The 20,303-nt window shown below is 49.0% G+C and overlaps 1 protein-coding gene across 1 annotated transcript in view; it reads right to left on the reverse strand.

The window, feature by feature from the left end:
• LOC110519438 overlaps positions 1 to 20,303 on the reverse strand; it is a 197,020-nt gene that overhangs the window by 89,997 nt on the left and 86,720 nt on the right. The window contains exons 14-16 of the mRNA XM_036964548.1: positions 19,516 to 19,664; positions 6,299 to 6,437; positions 943 to 1,065 (exon numbers count right to left, since the gene is read on the reverse strand). Of these exons, the coding sequence (XP_036820443.1) occupies positions 943 to 1,065; positions 6,299 to 6,437; positions 19,516 to 19,664 (411 nt within the window). The remainder of the gene's footprint in view (positions 1 to 942; positions 1,066 to 6,298; positions 6,438 to 19,515; positions 19,665 to 20,303) is intronic.

The raw sequence follows: 20,303 nt of genomic DNA on the forward strand, positions 1-20,303 counted from the left end.
GATACTGGCTCATGACATGTAACCGTGGATGTCAGTCAGTCAGTCAGTCAGACAGTCAATCAGTCAGAAAGTCAGTCAGTCAGTCAGTCAGTCAGACAGCCAGTCAGTCAGCCAGTCAGTCAGACAGCCAGTCAGTCAGACAGTCAGTCAGTCAGTCAGTCAGTCAGACAGCCAGTCAGTCAGTCAATCAGTCAGACAGTCAGTCAGTCAGCCAGCCAGTCAGTCAATCAGTCAGAAAGTCAGTCAGTCAGTCAGTCAGTCAGACAGCCAGTCAGTCAGCCAGTCAGTCAGACAGCCAGTCAGTCAGACAGTCAGTCAGTCAGTCAGTCAGACAGCCAGTCAGTCAGTCAATCAGTCAGACAGTCAGTCAATCAGTCAGACAGTCAGTCAGTCAGTCAGACAGTCAGACAATCAGTCAAACAGTCAGTCAGCCAGTCAGTCAGACAGTCAGACAGTCAGTCAATCAGTCAGACAGTCAGCCAGCCAGTCATTCAATCAGTCAGAAAGTCAGTCAGTCAGTCAGACAGCCAGTCAGTCAGACAGTCAGTCAATCAGTCAGACAGTCAGTCAGTCAGTCAGTCAGTCAGCCAGGCAGTCAGCCAGCCAGTCAGAGAGTCAGTCAGTCAGTCAGTCAGTCAGAGAGTCAGTCAGAGTCAGTCAGTCAGTCAGTCAGTCAGTCAGTCAGAGGTACCTACGTAAGCAGCAGTGTAGAAGGAGAGAGAGATAGCCAGTCAGTCAGCCAGCCAGCCAGTCAGTCAGTCAAACAGTCAGCCAGCCAGCCAGTCAGTCAGCCAGCCAGTCAGTCAGTCAGTCGGCCAGTCAGCCAGTCAGACAGCCAGTCAAGTCAGTCAGTCAGTCGGCCAGCCAGCCAGTCAGTCAGTCAGTCAGCCAGTCAGCCAGTCAGCCAGTCAGTCAGACAGTCAGACAGTCGGAGGTACCTACGTAGGCAGCAGTGTAGAAGTCTCTGAAGAGGGTCTGTTTCCTGTGCAGCTGCTCCAGAGAATCCTCCAGCTCTCCGAGCGTTCTCAGACGACTCTCTCCAACCTCCTCAATCCAGTCACTCACCTGCACACACACACACACACAAAGGTCAATATGTTACTATTCCCTCTACTAGAATCCTCCAGCTCTCCAAGCGTTCTCAGACGACTCTCTCCTACCTTTATTATACACAGATTTAAAATATCTATTGATAACAAATATTTATTTTGGGACTGTTCTTATGTCAGAAGATGTTGGAGTGAGTCAGATGATGTTGGAGGGATGTTGGAGTGAGTTAGAAGAGGTTGGAGTGAGTCAGAAGATGTTGGTGTGAGTCAGATGATGTTGGTGTGAGTCAGAAGATGTTGGAGTGAGTCGGAAGATGTTGGAGTGAGTCAGAAGATGATGGAGTGAGTCAGAAGATGATGGAGTGAGTCAGAAGATGTGGGAGTGAGTCAGAAGATGTTGGAGTGAGTCAGAAGATGCTGGAGTGAGTCAGAAGATGCTGGTGTGAGTCAGAAGATGCTGGAGTGAGTCAGATGATGTTGGAGTGAGTCAGAAGATGTTGGAGTGAGTTAGAAGATGTTGGAGTGAGTCAGAGGATGTTGGAGTGAGTCAGAAGATGTTGGAGTGAGTTAGAAGATGTTGGAGTGAGTTAGAAGATGTTGGAGTGAGTCAGAAGATGTTGGAGTGAGTCAGAAGATGTTGGAGTGAGTCAGAGTTATTAGAAATATATTCCACAGCGGTTTAGATGGTACAATGACTCTCTACACTGGACTGGTTTGTTTTGTCACAGAAACTGAAGTTAGGGGAACTATTAGGATTTTATCAACCAGGAAATGACAGAGCGATTTCTACACATTGCACCTTTAAGCCGTATGTATATACTGGTTTTCTGACATCACTAGTCCGCTCTGACATCACTAGTCCATATGTATATACTGGTTTTCTGACATCACTAGTCCATATGTATATACTGTATTCTATACTATTCTACTGTATCTTAGTCTATGCATTACTCATCTCATATGTATATACTGGTTTTCAATACTATTCTACTGTATCTTAGTCCGTTCCGCTCTGACATCACTAGTCCATATGTATATACTGGTTTTCTGACATCACTAGTCCGCTCTGACATCACTAGTCCATATGTATAAAGTTTTAACTCATTCCTACTTAGATTTACGTGTATTTTGGGGTATATGTTGTGGAAATTGTTAGATATTACTGCACTGTCGGAGCAAGAAGCACATAGCATTTCACTACACAATAACATCTGCTAACCATGTGTATCTGACCAATAAAATGTTATTTGATTTTAAACAAGATAGAGCCACGTGTAGGAAGAAAACAGAAATCTCTCTGTTTACTATAACCTCCCGAGAGACTGAAAAACAGCTTCTATCTCAAGGCCATCAGACTGTTAAACAGCCACCACTAACATTGAGTGGCTGCTGCCAACGCACTGACACTGACTCAACTCCAGCCACTTTAATAATGGGAATTGATGGGAAATGATGTAAAATATATCACTAGCCACTTTAAACAATGCTACCTTATATAATGTTACTTACCCTACATTATTCATCTCATATGTCTACGTATATACTGTACTCTATATCATCGACTGCATCCTTATGTAATACATGTATCACTAGCCACTTTAACTATGCCACTTTGTTTACATACTCATCTCATATGTATATACTGTACTCGATACCATCTACTGTATCTTGCCTATGCTGCTCTGTACCATCACTCATTCATATATCCTTATGTACATATTCTTTATCCCCTTACACTGTGTACAAGACAGTAGTTTTGAAATTGTTAGTTAGATTACTTGTTATTACTGCATTGTCGGAACTAGAAGCACAAGCATTTCGCTACACTCGCATTAACATCTGCTAACCACGTGTATGTGACCAATACATTTGATTTGATTTGATTTGATACCCCGGGTCTATGAACCCATTTTCATATCAGGACCCCTAATTTGGAAGACTCTGCTATAATGCATCATAGCTGAGTTATAAGATGTTATGTACCTCCTTGACTCCCTCTCCAGGCTCCTGAACCATGATAAACTCCAGTTCCTGCTCGATTCAGAGTCCCAGCCCCTATAACCCAGCCCCTATAACCAGCCGCTATCCACTATCCCCAGCCCCTATAAACAGCCCCTATCACCAGCCCCTATCCCTATAACCAGCCCCTATCCCTATAACCAGCCCCTATCCCTATGACCAGCCGCTATCCCCTATAACCAGCCCATATCCCCAGCCCCTATAACAAGCCGCTATCCCCTATAACCAGCCCCTATAAACAGCCCCTATCACCAGCCCCCTATCCCTATAACCAGCCCCTATAACCAGCCCCCTATCCCTATAACCAGCCCCTATCCCTATCCCCAGCCCCTATCCCTATAACCAGCCCCTATAACCAGCCCCCTATCCCTATAACCAGCCCCTATCCCTATAACCAGCCCCTATCCCTATAACCAGCCGCTATCCCCTATAACCAGCCCATATCCCCAGCCCCTATAACAAGCCGCTATCCCCTATAACCAGCCCCTATAAACAGCCCCTATCACCAGCCCCCTATCCCTATAACCAGCCCCTATAACCAGCCCCCTATCCCTATAACCAGCCCCTATCCCTATCCCCAGCCCCTATCCCTATAACCAGCCCCTATAACCAGCCCCCTATCCCTATAACCAGCCCCTATCCCTATAACCAGCCCCTATCACCAGCCCCCTATCCCTATAACCAGCCCCTATAACCAGCCCCCTATCCCTATAACCAGCCCCTATCCCTATCCCCAGCCCCTATCCCTATAACCAGCCCCTATAACCAGCCCCCTATCCCTATAACCAGCCCCTATCCCTATAACCAGCCCCTATCACCAGCCTCCTATCCCTATAACCAGCCCCTATAACCAGCCCCTATCCCTATAACCAGCCCCTATCACCAGCCCCCTATCCCTATAACCAGCCCCTATAACCAGCCCCCTATCCCTATAACCAGCCCCTATCCCTATAACCAGCCCCTATCCCTATCACCAGCCCCCTATCCCTATAACCAGCCCCTATAACCAGCCCCCTATTCCTATAACCAGCCCCTATCCCTATAACCAGCCCCTATCCCCAGCCCCTATCCCTATAACCAGCCCCTATCCCTATAACCAGCCCCTATCCCCATCCCCCTATCCCTATAACCAGCCCCTATCCCTATAACCAGCCCCTATCCCTATAACCAGCCCCTATCCCCAGCCCCCTATCCCTATCCCCAGCCCCCTATCCCTATAACCAGCCCCCTATCCCTATCCCCAGCCCCCTATCCCTATCCACAGCCCCCTATCCCTATAACCAGCCCATATCCCTATAACCAGCCCCCTATCCCTATCCCCAGCCTCCTATCCCTATAACCAGCCCCTATCCCTATAACCAGCCCCTATCCCTATAACCCCCCCTATCCCCAGCCCCCTATCCCTATCCCCAGCCCCCTATCCCTATAACCAGCCCCTATCCCTATAACCAGCCCCCTATCCCTATCCCCAGCCCCCTATCCCTATAACCAGCCCCTATCCCTATAACCAGCCCCTATCCCTATCCCCAGCCCATTATCCCTATAACCAGCACCTATCCCTATCCCTATCCCCCTATCCCTATAACCAGCCCCTATCCCTATAACCAGCCCCTATCCCTATAACAAGCCCCTATCCCCATCCCCCTATCCCTATAACCAGCCCCCATCCCTATAACCAGCCCCTATCCCCTATAACCAGCCCCTATCCCCTATAACCAGCCCCTATCCCTATAACCAGCCCCTATCCCTATAACCAGCCCCCTATCCCTATCCCCAGCCCTTTATCCCTATCCCCAGCCCATTATCCCTATCCCCATCCCCCTATCCCCGTCCCCCTATCCCTATAACCAGCCCCTATCCCTATAACCAGCCCCTATCCCCATCCCCCTATCCCTATAACCAGCCCCTATCCCCATAACCAGCCCCTATCCCTATAACCAGCCCCTATCCCCTATAACCAGCACCTATCCCTATCCCCATCCCCTTATCCCTATAACCAGCCCCTATCCCCATCCCCCTATCCCTATAACCAGCCCCTATCCCTATAACCAGCCCCTATCCCCTATAACCAGCCCCTATCCCTATAACCAGCCCCTATCCCTATAACCAGCCCCTATCCCTATAACCCCCCCTATCCCCATCCCCCTATCCCTATCCCCAGCCCCCTATCCCTATAACCAGCCCCTATCCCTATAACCAGCCCCTATCCCCTATAACCAGCCCCTATCCCAATAACCAGCCCCATATCCCCTATACCCAGCCCCTATCCCTATAACCAGCCCCTATCCCCTATAACCAGCCCCCTATCCCCTATAACCAGCCCCTATTCCCAGCCCCCTATCCCTATTCCCAGCCCCCTATCCCTATTCCCAGCCACTATCCCTATAACCAGCCCCCATCCCTATAACCAGCCCCTATCCCCTATTCCCAGCCCCTATCCCTATTCCCAGCCACTATCCCTATTCCCAGCCCCTATCCCTATAACCAGCCCCTATCCCCAGCCCCCTATCCCTATAACCAGCCCCTATCCCCAGCCCCCTAACCCTATAACCAGCCCCTATCCCTATAACCAGCCCCTATCCCTATACCCCCCCCAATCCCCAGCCCCCTATCCCTATAACCAGCCCCCTATCCCTATAACCAGCCCCTATCCCTATAACCAGCCCCTATCCCTATCCCCAGCCCATTATCCCTATCCCCATCCCCCTATCCATATCCCCATCCCCCTATCCCTATAACCAGCCCCTATCCCTATAACCAGCCCTTATCCCCATCCCCCTATCCCTATAACCAGCCCCTATCCCTATAACCAGCCCCTATCCCTATAACCAGCCCCTATCACTAGCCCCAACCCCTATCACTAGCCCCAACCCCTTTCACAAGCCCCAACCCCTATCACTAGCCCCAGCCCTCACCCCAGCCCTATACCCCAGCCCTAACACCCAGCCCTATACCCCAGCCCTAACACCCAGCCCTATACCCCAGCCCTATACCCCAGTCCTATACCCCAGCCCTAACACCCAGCCCTATACCCCAGCCCTATACCCCAGCCCTAACACCCAGCCCTAACACCCAGCCCTATACCCCAGTCCTATACCCTAGCCCTATACCCCAGCCCTATACCTCAGCCCTATACCCCAGCCCTATACCCCAGCCCTATACCCCAGCCCTATACCCTATACCCCAGCCCTATACCCTATACCCCAGCACTAACACCCAGCCCCTCTCACCTCCTTGAATCCCTGCTCCAGACTCTTGAACTCCATGATAAAGTCCAGTTCCTGAGTGCGTTGGTTGGACAGCATCACCAGCTTGTGAACCAGCTCATCCACCTGATCGTACAGACCAGCCACAACCTCTACGGCATCTCTGGAGGGACACACAGAGAGAGAGACAGTCCTTTAGACTTCCAGCAGGACAGATAGAGGCAAGCTCCTTTAGACTTCTCTACGGCATCTCTGGAGGGACACAGAGAGAGAGAGACAGTCCTTTAGACTTCTCTACGGCATCTCTGGAGGGACACACAGAGAGAGAGACAGTCCTATAGACTTCCAGCAGGACAGATAGAGGCAGACTCCTTTAGACTTCTCTACGGCATCTCTGGAGGGACACACAGAGAGAGAGACAGTCCTTTAGACTTCCAGCAGGACAGATAGAGGCAGACTCCTTTAGAAGACAGTACAGTAGTTCCTCAGTCCAATACAACGTTTCCTTGCACAGTAGAAACAAGACACTTTCAGCTAGGAGAGACTCTCTTGACTCAGACGACAGCTAGGAGAGACTCTCTTGACTCAGACGACAGCTAGGAAAGACTCTCTTGACTCAGACGACAGCTAGGAGAGACTCTCTTGACTCAGACGACAGCTAGGAAAGACTCTCTTGACTCAGACGACAGCTAGGAGAGACTCTCTTGACTCAGACGACAGCTAGGAAAGACTCTCTTGACTCAGGCGACAGCTAGGAAAGACTCTCTTGACTCAGACGACAGCTAGGAAAGACTCTCTTGACTCAGGCGACAGCTAGGAAAGACTCTCTTGACTCGGACGACAGCTAAGAAAGACTCTCTTGACTCAGACGACAGCTAGGAAAGACTCTCTTGACTCAGACGACAGCTAGGAAAGACTCTCTTGACTCAGACGACAGCTGGGAAAGACTCTCTTGACTCAGACGACAGCTAGGAAAGACTCTCTTGACTCAGACGACAGCTGGGAAAGACTCGCTTGACTCAGAGGACAGCTAGGAAAGACTCTCTTGACTCAGACGACAGCTAGGAAAAACTCTCTTGACTCAGACGACAGCTAGGAAAGACTCTCTTGACTCAAGACGACAGCTAGGAAAGACTCTCTTGACTCAAGACGACAGCTAGGAAAGACTCTCTTGACTCAAGACGACAGCTAGGAAAGACTCTCTTGACTCAGACGACAGCTAGAAAAGACTCGCTTGACTCAGAGGACTATCTTACACCAAAATCAAACTTCTGATTTTTAACTGTAGAAGAAAGATGTGAGTGTACTGTTGACCGTTCCTCTCTGAGGAAAAGTAAATATTCCCCCCCTCGTGTGTGCTGTCTTTAGTTGATGCTAGTCAGAGCCAGTCTGTGGTACTACTGTACACTGTGGTCATCACTGACATGGACTGACAGAGCAGGCTGACATCTCATTGGATCACCAGTTGAATTGATTGACATGGGGTGGATGTGTTGATTGAGTTGAGGAATGAGAGATATAGATTTGATTGGATGAGCTGGTTTGAGTGACAGAGCAGAGAGTGTGTGTGTGTGTGTGTGTGTGTGTGTGTGTGTGTGTATGTGTGTGTACTCTACCGTGTCTATCTATCTATCTGCTTCCTTGTCCGTTGTGTGTGTGTGTGTGTGTGTGTGTTTGTACTCTACCGTGTCTATCTATCTATCTGCGTGCGTGCGTGTGTGTGTGTGTGTGTGGTTGTGTGTGTGTGTGTGTGTGTGTGTGTGTGTGTGTGTGTGTGTGTGTGTGTGTGTGTGTGTGTGTGTGTGTCGTTAAAGAAGCATTAGCTCAGGGCTCCAGCAGCAGACACTGACTGAGTACATTGTGAGGGAAGCCTGGGATGAAGCCCAGGTCGATGACTACAACATGACATCATAGCCCCTAGCTAGCTCTACTGTAGTCCAGTATTACAGTACACTGCATTGTCCTCACGTTATACAGTACTGCCATACTCTGTTTCCCCTACAGTTAGACCAACACACACACACAACAGTTAGACCAACTCACACACAACAGTTAGACCAACACACACACACAACAGTTAGCTCAACACACACACACAACAGTTAGCCCAAGCAGGTAGACTAGTGGTTAGAGTGGAGGGGCGGCAGGTAGCCTAGTGGTTAGAGTGGAGGGACGGCAGGTAGACTAGTGGTTAGAGTGGAGGGGCGGCAGGTAGACTAGTGGTTAGAGTGGAGGGGCGGCAGGTAGACTAGTGTTTAGAGTGGAGGGGCGGCAGGTAGACTAGTGGTTAGAGTGGAGGGGCGGCAGGGTAGCCTAGTGGTTAGAGTGGAGGGGCGGCAGGTAGACTAGTGGTTAGAGTGGAGGGGCGGCAGGTAGACTAGTGGTTAGAGTGGAGGGGCGGCAGGTAGACTAGTGGTTAGAGTGGAGGGGCGGCAGGTAGACTAGTGGTTAGAGTGGAGGGGCGGCAGGTAGACTAGTGGTTAGAGTGGAGGGGCGGCAGGTAGACTAGTGGTTAGAGTGGAGGGTTGGCAGGTAGTCTAGTGGTTAGAGTGGAGGGCGGCAGCGTAGACTAGTGGTTAGAGTGGAGGGGCGGCAGGTAGACTAGTGGTTAGAGTGGAGGGACGGCAGGTAGACTAGTGGTTAGAGTGTTGGACTAGTAACCAGCAGGTAGACTAGTGGTTAGAGTGTTGGACTAGTAACCAGAAGGTAGCCTAGTGGTTAGAGTGTTGGACTAGTAACCAGCAGGTAGCCTAGTGGTTAGAGTGTTGGACTAGTAACCAGCAGGTAGACTAGTGGTTAGAGTGTTGGACTAGTAACCAGCAGGTAGCCTAGTGGTTAGAGTGTTGGGCCAGTAACCAGCAGGTAGACTAGTGGTTAGAGTGTTGGACTAGTAACCAGCAGGTAGCCTAGTGGTTAGAGTGTTGGACTAGTAACCAGCAGGTAGTCTAGTGGTTAGAGTGTTGGACTAGTAACCAGCAGGTAGTCTAGTGGTTAGAGTGTTGGTTAGTAACCAGCAGGTAGACTAGTGGTTAGAGTGTTGGGTCAGTAACCAGCAGGTAGCCTAGTGGTTAGAGTGTTGGGCCAGTAACCAGCAGGTAGACTAGTGGTTAGAGTGTTGGACTAGTAACCAGCAGGTAGCCTAGTGGTTAGAGTGTTGGACTAGTAACCAGCAGGTAGTCTAGGTAAAAATCTGTCATTCTGCCCCTGAACAAGGCAGTTAACCCACTGTTCCCCTGAACAAGGCAGTTAACCCAATGTTACCCTGAACAAGGCAGTTAACCCACTGTTACCCTGAACAAGGCAGTTAACCCACTGTTCCTCTGAACGAGGCAGTTAACCCACTGTTCCCCTGAACAAGGCAGTTAACCCACTGTTCCCCTGAACAAGGCAGTTAACCCACTGTTCCCCTGAACAAGGCAGTTAACCCACTGTTCCCCTGAACAAGGCAGTTAACCCACTGTTCCCCTGAACAAGGCAGTTAACCCACTGTTCCCCTGAACAAGGCAGTTAACCCACTGTTCCCCTGAACAAGGCAGTTAACCCAGTGTTCCCCTAAACAAGGCAGTTAACCCACAGTACCCCTGAACAAGGCAGTTAACCCACTGTTCCCCCTGAACAAGGCAGTTAACCCACTGTTCCCCTGAACGAGGCAGTTAACCCACTGTTCCCCTGAACAAGGCAGTTAACCCACTGTTCCCCTGAACAAGGCAGTTAACCCACTGTTCCCCTGAACAAGGCAGTTAACCCACTGTTCCTCTGAACGAGGCAGTTAACCCAGTGTTCCCCTAAACAAGGCAGTTAACCCACAGTACCCCTGAACAAGGCAGTTAACCCACTGTTCCCCCTGAACAAGGCAGTTAACCCACTGTTCCCCTGAACGAGGCAGTTAACCCACTGTTCCCCTGAACAAGGCAGTTAACCCACTGTTCCCCTGAACAAGGCAGTTAACCCACTGTTCCCCTGAACAAGGCAGTTAACCCACTGTTCCCCTGAACAAGGCAGTTAACCCACTGTTCCCCTGAACAAGGCAGTTAACCCACAGTACCCCTGAACAAGGCAGTTAACCCACTGTTCCCCTGAACAAGGCAGTTAACCCACAGTACCCCTGAACAAGGCAGTTAACCCAGTTCCCCTGAACGATGTCTGCCCCCTGCCGACAGAGACAGGACACACACAACACACACCATGTCTGCCCCCTGCTGACAGAGACAGGACACACACACCATGTCTGCCCCCTGCTGACAGAGATAGGACACACACACCATGTCTGCCCCCTGCTGACAGAGACAGGACACACACAACACACACCATGTCTGCCCCCTGCTGACAGAGACAGGACACACAACACACACCATGTCTGCCCCCAGCTGACAGAGACAGGACACACACAACACACACCATGTCTGCCCCCTACTGACAGAGACAGGACACACAACACACACCATGTCTGCCCCCTGCTGACAGAGACAGGACACACACCATGTCTGCCCCCTGCTGACAGAGACAGGACACACAACACACACCATGTCTGCCCCCTACTGACAGAGACAGGACACACAACACACACCATGTCTGCCCCCTGCTGACAGAGACAGGACACACACAACACACACCATGTCTGCCCCCTGCTGACAGAGACAGGACACACAACACACACCATGTCTGCCCCCTGCTGACAGAGACAGGACACACACAACACACACCATGTCTGCCCCCTGCTGACAGAGACAGGACACACACACACCATGTCTGCCCCCTGCTGACAGAGACAGGACACACACAACACACACCATGTCTGCCCCCTGCTGACAGAGAGAGGACACACACAACACACACCATGTCTGCCCCCTGCTGACTGAGACAGGACACACACACACCATGTCTGCCCCCTGCTGACAGAGAGAGGACACACACACACCATGTCTGCCCCCTGCTGACAGAGACAGGACACACACACACCATGTCTGCCCCCTGCTGACAGAGACAGGACACACAACACACACCATGTCTGCCCCCTGCTGACAGAGACAGGACACACACCATGTCTGCCCCCTGCTGACAGAGACAGGACACACAACACACACCATGTCTGCCCCCTGCTTACAGAGACAGGACACACACAACACACTACAAAAATGATCAAATCAAACCAACTATCATAGTGTTTCAGCAGTCGTCCCAGTTAGACTGAATTGGTGTAGAATGCCTTGACTGTCATGTTGCCCCAGCAACGGTAGAACCAGTGTGGTGCTGCCCTAGCAACAGGCTGGCCGGCAGGGGTTCTGCTGTCATGCTAATGTCTGGCGGCATGCCGACTGGACCAGGCTGTCAATCACTATCGCTTTGTCCAGGAAGAGGGAAGGACGGGGTTAGGAAGGCATCTTCCTGAACTGTCACAACTCAGACAGACAGACAGTGGGGTTAGGTTTGGCTGTGGGATCTGATAGGCTGGGCCAGGGAGGGGGGGAGGGAGTTGTTCACAGCCTCAAAAGGAGGCTGTGAACAATGCAAGGTGCAGAAACACCCACAGTGAGTGGTCCCGTCAGTCTGCTGATGAAGGATCAACTGTACTGAATGAGTCTGGATCTCTGTGTGTCTCCTCAGTAGGGGATCAACGGTTCAGAATGAGTCTGGATCTCTGTGTGTCTCCTCAGTAGGGGATCAACGGTTCAGAATGAGTCTGGATCTCTGTGTTTCTCCTCAGTAGGGGATCAACGGTTCAGAATGAGTCTGGATCTCTGTGTGTCTCCTCAGTAGGGGATCAACGGTCTGGATCTCTGTGTGTCTCCTCAGTAGGGGATCAACGGTCTGGATCTCTGTGTGTCTCCTCAGTAGGGGATCAACGGTCTGGATCTCTGTGTGTCTCCTCAGCAGAGGATCAACGGTTCAGAATGAGTCTGGATCTCTGTGTGTCTCCTCAGTAGGGGATCCACGGTTCAGAATGAGTCTGGATCTCTGTGTGTCTCCTCAGTAGGGGATCAACGGTTCAGAATGAGTCTGGATCTCTGTGTTTCTCCTCAGTAGGGGATCAACGGTTCAGAATGAGTCTGGATCTCTGTGTGTCTCCTCAGTAGGGGATCAACGGTCTGGATCTCTGTGTGTCTCCTCAGTAGGGGATCAACGGTTCAGAATGAGTCTGGATCTCTGTGTGTCTCCTCAGTAGGGGATCAACGGTTCAGAATGAGTCTGGATCTCTGTGTGTCTCCTCAGTAGGGGATCAACGGTCTGGATCTCTGTGTGTCTCCTCAGCAGAGGATCAACGGTTCAGAATGAGTCTGGATCTCTGTGTTTCTCCTCAGTAGGGGATCAACGGTTCAGAATGAGTCTGGATCTCTGTGTGTCTCCTCAGTAGGGGATCAACGGTTCAGAATGAGTCTGGACCTCTGTGTGTCTCCTCAGTAGGGGATCAACGGTTCAGAATGAGTCTGGATCTCTGTGTGTCTCCTCAGTAGGGGATCAACGGTTCAGAATGAGTCTGGATCTCTGTGTGTCTCCTCAGTAGGAGATCAACGGTTCAGAATGAGTCTGGATCTCTGTGTGTCTCCTCAGTAGGAGATCAACGGTACAGAATGAGTCTGGATCTCTGTGTGTCTCCTCAGCTACGACCTGGGGCCTTATAGGACAGAGAGAAGCTTCATATGGAGATCACTGAGAGTCGTAGAGATGACCTTGACTACAATGCCAGTATTATAACACAGACCTACAGTAGATAAACAATAGACTCTATATTTCACCAGGTTGGAGAGGAGTGACACATGTCTGTATGTGTGTGTGTGTGTGTCTGTGTGTGTGTGTGTGTGTGTGTGTGTGTGTGTGTGTGTGTGTGCGTGTCTGTGTGTGTGTGCGTGTGTGCGTGCGTGCGTGCGTTTGTGCGCGTGTGTGTGTGTGTGTGTGAGTGTGTGAGATACTAGCATTGAGGCTGTGTCACCCTGTCAGCACCTCTCTCATAAAGGACCAACATATTCGAATTGTATTGGTGACCTGCCTGGTAGACAACAGGTTGTATTGGTGACCTGCCTGGTAGACAACAGGTTGTATTTGTGACCTGCCTGGTAGACAACAGGTTGTATTGGTGACCTGCCTGGTAGACAACAGGTTGTATTGGTGACCTGCCTGGTAGACAACAGGTTGTATTTGTGACCTGCCTGGTAGACAACAGGTTGTATTGGTGACCTGCCTGGTAGACAACAGGTTGTATTGGTGACCTGCCTGGTAGACAACAGGTTGTATTGGTGACCTGCCTGGTAGACAACAGGTTGTATTTGTGACCTGCCTGGTAGACAACAGGTTGTATTGGTGACCTGCCTGGTAGACAACAGGTTGTATTTGTGACCTGCCTGGTAGACAACAGGTTGTATTGGTGACCTGCCTGGTAGACAACAGGTTGTATTTGTGACCTGCCTGGTAGACAACAGGTTGTATTGGTGACCTGCCTGGTAGACAACAGGTTGTATTGGTGACCTGCCTGGTAGACAACAGGTTGTATTTGTGACCTGCCTGGTAGACAACAGGTTGTATTGGTGACCTGCCTGGTAGACAACAGGTTGTATTGGTGACCTGCCTGGTAGACAACAGGTTGTATTTGTGACCTGCCTGGTAGACAACAGGTTGTATTTGTGACCTGCCTGGTAGACAACAGGTTGTATTGGTGACCTGCCTGGTAGACAACAGGTTGTATTGGTGACCTGCCTGGTAGACAACAGGTTGTATTTGTGACCTGCCTGGTAGACAACAGGTTGTATTGGTGACCTGCCTGGTAGACAACAGGTTGTATTGGTGACCTGCCTGGTAGACAACAGGTTGTATTGGTGACCTGCCTGGTAGACAACAGGTTGTATTGGTGACCTGCCTGGTAGACAACAGGTTGTATTGGTGACCTGCCTGGTAGACAACAGGTTGTATTTGTGACCTGCCTGGTAGACAACAGGTTGTATTGGTGACCTGCCTGGTAGACAACAGGTTGTATTTGTGACCTGCCTGGTAGACAACAGGTTGTATTTGTGACCTGCCTGGTAGACAACAGGTTGTATTGGTGACCTGCCTGGTAGACAACAGGTTGTATTTGTGACCTGCCTGGTAGACAACAGGTTGTATTTGTGACCTGCCTGGTAGACAACAGGTTGTATTTGTGACCTGCCTGGTAGACAACAGGTTGTATTGGTGACCTGCCTGGTAGACAACAGGTTGTATTTGTGACCTGCCTGGTAGACAACAGGTTGTATTGGTGACCTGCCTGGTAGACAACAGGTTGTATTTGTGACCTGCCTGGTAGACAACAGGTTGTATTTGTGACCTGCCTGGTAGACAACAGGTTGTAGACACTGTTGTGAAACGCTGACTGACGGCCCTTCCCAACAACGCAGAGAGAACGATGAGATATAAAACGAGGAATAAATACACAATGATAATTTGACTATATACAGGGAGTACCAGGTAATAACATGGCTATATACAGGAAGTACCAGGTAATAACATGGCTATATACACGGAGTACCAGGTAATAACGTGGCCATATACAGGAAGTACCAGAAAATAACATGGCTATATACAGGAAGTACCAGGTAACAATATGGCTATATACAGGAAGTACCAGGTAATAACATGGCTATATACAGGAAGTACCAGGTAACAACATGGCTATATACAGGAAGTACCAGGTAATAACATGGCTATATACAGGAAGTACCAATAAACAACATGGCTATATAGAGGAAGTACCAGGAAACAACATGGCTATATACAGGAAGTACCAGGTAACAAAAGCTACAGGAACAATACGACCCCATACTGACACACAGAGTGGTGTTACTGCAGCTCCATACTGACACACAGAGTGGTGTTACTGCAGCTCCATACTGACACACAGAGTGGTGTTACTGCAGCTCCATACTGACACACATAGTGGTGTTACTGCAGCTCCATACTGACACACAGAGTGGTGTTACTGCATCTCCATACTGACACACAGAGTGGTGTTACTGCAGCTCCATACTGACACACAGAGTGGTGTTACTGCAACTCCATACTGACACACAGAGTGGTGTTACTGCAGCTCCATACTGACACACAGAGTGGTGTTACTGCAGCTCCATACTGACACACAGAGTGGTGTTACTGCAGCCCCATACTGACACACAGAGTGGTGTTACTGCATCTCCATACTGACACACAGAGTGGTGTTACTGCAGCCCCATACTGACACACAGAGTGGTGTTACTGCATCTCCATACTGACACACAGAGTGGTGTTACTGCAGCTCCATACTGACACACAGAGTGGTGTTACTGCAACTCCATACTGACACACAGAGTGGTGTTACTGCAGCTCCATACTGACACACAGAGTGGTGTTACTGCAGCTCCATACTGACACACAGAGTGGTGTTACTGCAGCCCCATACTGACACACAGAGTGGTGTTACTGCAGCCCCATACTGACACACAGAGTGGTGTTACTGCAGCTCCATACTGACACACAGAGTGGTGTTACTGCAGCCCCATACTGACACACAGAGTGGTGTTACTGCAGCTCCATACTGACACACAGAGTGGTGTTACTGCAGCCCCATACTGACACACAGAGTGGTGTTACTGCAGCTCCATACTGAAACACAGAGTGGTGTTACTGCATCTCCATACTGACACACAGAGTGGTGTTACTGCAGCCCCATACTGACACACAGAGTGGTGTTACTGCAGCTCCATACTGACACACAGAGTGGTGTTACTGCATCTCCATACTGACACACAGAGTGGTGTTACTGCAGCCCCATACTGACACACAGAGTGGTGTTACTGCATCTCCATACTGACACACAGAGTGGTGTTACTGCATCTCCATACTGACACACAGAGTGGTGTTACTGCAGCCCCATACTGACACACAGAGTGGTGTTACTGCAGCTCCATACTGACACACAGAGTGGTGTTACTGCAGCTCCATACTGACACACAGAGAGGTGTTACTGCATCTCCATACTGACACACAGAGTGGTGTTACTGCAGCCCCATACTGACACACAGAGTGGTGTTACTGCATCCCCATACTGACACACAGAGTGGTGTTACTGCAGCCCCATACTGACACACAGAGTGGTGTTACTGCAGCTACAGGAACAATACGACCCCATACTGACACACAGAGTGGTGTTACTGCAGCTATACAGGAACAATATGACCCCAAAGATTCTCCTTCAGCTGACCAGAACCAGAACCAGAACAAGTCTTTCTGTTGTCATGTCTCCACTTCTCCTTCAGCTGACACAACATACACACAAATCATTTCTCTGACTGGGCCAACCCCACCAGCACAGGAAAAATACACAAATCAACAGCATTTCTCTGCAAAGCCCCAGAAGTTAGGAACTAGAGGGAACCCCCCTCTAGTGAACCCCCCTGAGTGAGTTGGAAATGCCCTCTAGTCAGGAGCAGGTAGGGAGAGTACATTCCTGAGCAATGGGAGGGGTGTGGCGGGCAGAGCCTGGGGTGACAGAGAGGGATCAGGAGAGGGGTTAGTCACAGGAAGGAAGTAGACTGAATCACATCATGACATAAAAGCAGGGGGAAGCCCTGCTAGCTGGTGACAACAGACACAGGCTGGGTCCCTAATGACTGCCTATGGGTGTAGACATAACAGGAGACATTAAGACAACAGGAGACATTAAGACAACAGGAGACATGAAGACAACAGGAGACATGAAGACAACAGGAGACATGAAGACAACAGGAGACATGAAGACATACAGGAGACATGAAGACATAACAGGAGACATGAAGACAACAGGAGACATGAAGACAACAGGAGACATGAAGACAACAGGAGACATGAAGACAACAGGAGACATGAAGACAACAGGAGACATGAAGACATAACAGGAGACATTAAGACAACAGGACACATTAAGACAACAGGAGAAATTAAGACAACAGGAGACATTAACCTGTTGTGACTAGGGGGCAGTATTTTCATTTTTGGAAAAATAACATTCCCAAAGTAAACGGGATATTTTGTCAGGACAGGATGCTAGAATATGCGTATAATTGGGACAGCTTGGGATAGAAAACACTCTAACGTTTCCAAAACTGTAAAAATATTGTCTGTGAGTATAACAGAACTGATGTTGCAGCTGAAAGCCTGAGAAAAATCCAATCCGGAAGTGCCTCATCTTTTGAAAGCGCTGCGTTCCAATGTGTCCCTATTGAGCAGTGAATGGGCTATCAACCAGATTACTCTTTCTCCGTATTCCCCAAGGTATATAAACGTACTACTACTGGCTGACTGACGCCTTTAGACGTAGTTTCACGCCTTTCTGTTGAAGAATAAACGTAAGCGGCTACATGGTCACCTGACGGCTCTCAGAGTGATTCTCCCGTAAAATCCAGAGGTAGCCATTTTTCCTCTCGCTCCTACTGAAAAACCAATTGTCCCGGTGGATATATTATCGAATAGATATTTGAAAAACACAATTGATTAGAAACAACGTTTGCCATGTTTCTGTCGATATTATGGAGCTAATTTGGAATATTTTTCGCCGTTGTCGTGACTGCAATTTCCGGTCGATTTCTCAGCCAAACGTGAAGAACAAACGGAGCAATTTCGCCTACAAAAATAATATTTTTGGAAAAAAGGATTAACAAAAGGTTAAGTTGTGTTTCAATATATTTCACTTGTGATTTTCATGAATAGGAATATTTTCTAGTAATATTTATGTCCGTTGCGTTATGCTAATTAGTGTCAGATGATGACAACGATCCCGTTCACGGGATGGGAGTTACAACAAGTTAAGACAACAGGAGACATTTATACAACAGAACAATATTCACTAGAGCTCTAATAAAGACCAGACAACTTAGATTAGAGACAGGAGTGGAGAGAGAGACACAGAGAGAGAGCGAGAGAGACACACAGAGCGAGAGAGATATGCGTCAACAGCAACCTTGGGAAAATCCTCTGCATTATCATTAACAGCAGACTCGTACATTTCCTCAGTGAAAACAATGTACTGAGCAAATGTCAAATTGGCTTTTACCAAATTACCATACGACAGACCACGTATTCACCCTGCACAGCCTAAATGAGAAACAAACAAACCAAAGCCTAAGTCTTCTCATGCTTTGTTGATTTCAAAAAAGCCTTCAACTCAATTTGATATGAGGGTCTTCTATACAAATTGATAGAAAGTGGTGTTGGGGGAAAAAACATATGCCATTATAAAATCCTTTGTACACAAACAACAAGTGTGCGGTTAAAATAGGCAAAAAAAAAGCACATACATTTCTTCCCACAGGGCCGTAGGATGAGACAGGGATGCAGCTTGAGCCCCACCCTCTTCAACATATATATATCAATGAATTGACGAGGGCACTAGACAGGGATGCAGCTTGAGCCCCACCCTCTTCAACATATAAATAACAATGAATTGGAGCATTCCTCAGCAGTTCTCTGTCCCAGTGAACCCCTAGATCCAGATGGAGATGCATTGGACCACTTATACTGACAAACAAACGAGGAGAGAAGGGGAGGAGAGGAGAGAAGAGAGGGGAAATGGAGGAGAGGAGAGAGGGAAATGGAGGAGAGGAGAGGAGAGAGAGAAAATGGAGGAGGAGAAAGAGGGGAAATGGAGGAGAGGGAGGTTGGACTAAGGGGATGAGGAAGAATATAGAGGAGAGGAGAGGAGAGGAGAGGAGAGGAGAGGAGAGGAGAGGAGAGGAGGGGAGAGGAGGGGAGAGGAGAGGAGAGGAGAGGAGAGGAGAGGAGAGGAGAGGAGAGGAGAGGAGAGGAGAGGAGAGAGCGTTGGTTGGAGAATGGTGCTGGGCTGTATTCATGTGTCAAGTTGCTGTGGATACAAGAGTATCTATAAAGGTGCAATGTGCAGAAATCGCTCCGTCATTTCCTGGTTGATAAAATCCTAATAGTTCCCCTAACTTCAGTTTATGTAACAAAACAAACCAGTCCAGCGTAGAGAGTCATTGTACCATCTAAACCGCAGTGAAATATATTTCTAATAACCCAAAAATATTATATTTTCAGCTGTTTTGAAGCTGGTGAACAAAACCGACAGTAAAATACACAAAATACTAAACTTAAGAACGGGAAGCACAGGAATAGAACACATAGAACAGATATAACACGTCTTAAGACTTTCAATGAGAATGACAGATCTATAACTCATATTGCTATGTGAATCTAGTCGGGTCGCCCAGAAAGGTTCCATATCGCAGCGTTAACGACCGAATCATTACCTGTAGTCGTCTCTGAGGCTGACACTGGTTTCCTCTTTACGGAGGCGGGACAGGACGGCTCCGCCCTCCAGCTGTAATCTAGCCAATCGGCTGTCCTCCAGGACGGTGCACATCACACCCCTGTACCTGGCAAGTAACACCTGGGCCTCCTGGGGGGTGGGGGGGGGGGGGGAGAGTTAGTGTTTTATACACGTGTTGCACCACAAGTCAATTAATGTGTTTTCTAAACTCTTCCACATACACCAAACACCCTTCCTAAACATCTCCTGTCCTGTAATTCAACACTACAAGACCACTCCATATTCAACTCTACCAGACCACTCCATTTCCTGTCCTGAAATTCAACTCTACCAGACCACTCCATTTCCTGTCCTCTAATTCAACTCTACCTGACCACTCCACTTCCTGTCCTGTAATTCAACTCTACCTGACCACTCCACTTCCTGTCCTGTAATTCAACTCTACCAGACCACTCCACTTCCTGTCCTGCAATTCAACTCAACCAGACCACTCCACTTCCTGTCCTGTAATTCAACTCTACCTGACCACTTCATATTCAACTCTACCTGACCAATCCATTTCCTGTCCTGAAATTCAACTCTACCAGACCACTCCATTTCCTGTCCTCTAATTCAACTCTACCTGACCAATCCATTTCCTGTCCTGTAATTCAACTCTACCTGACCACTCCACTTCCTGTCCTGTAATTCAACTCTACCAGACCACTCCACTTCCTGTCCTGTAATTCAACGCTACCAGACCACTCCACTTCCTGTCCTGTAATTCAA

The sequence above is a fragment of the Oncorhynchus mykiss genome, chromosome 26 (genome assembly GCF_013265735.2).
Source record: "Oncorhynchus mykiss isolate Arlee chromosome 26, USDA_OmykA_1.1, whole genome shotgun sequence".
NCBI classification, from domain to species: Eukaryota; Metazoa; Chordata; class Actinopteri; order Salmoniformes; family Salmonidae; genus Oncorhynchus; species Oncorhynchus mykiss.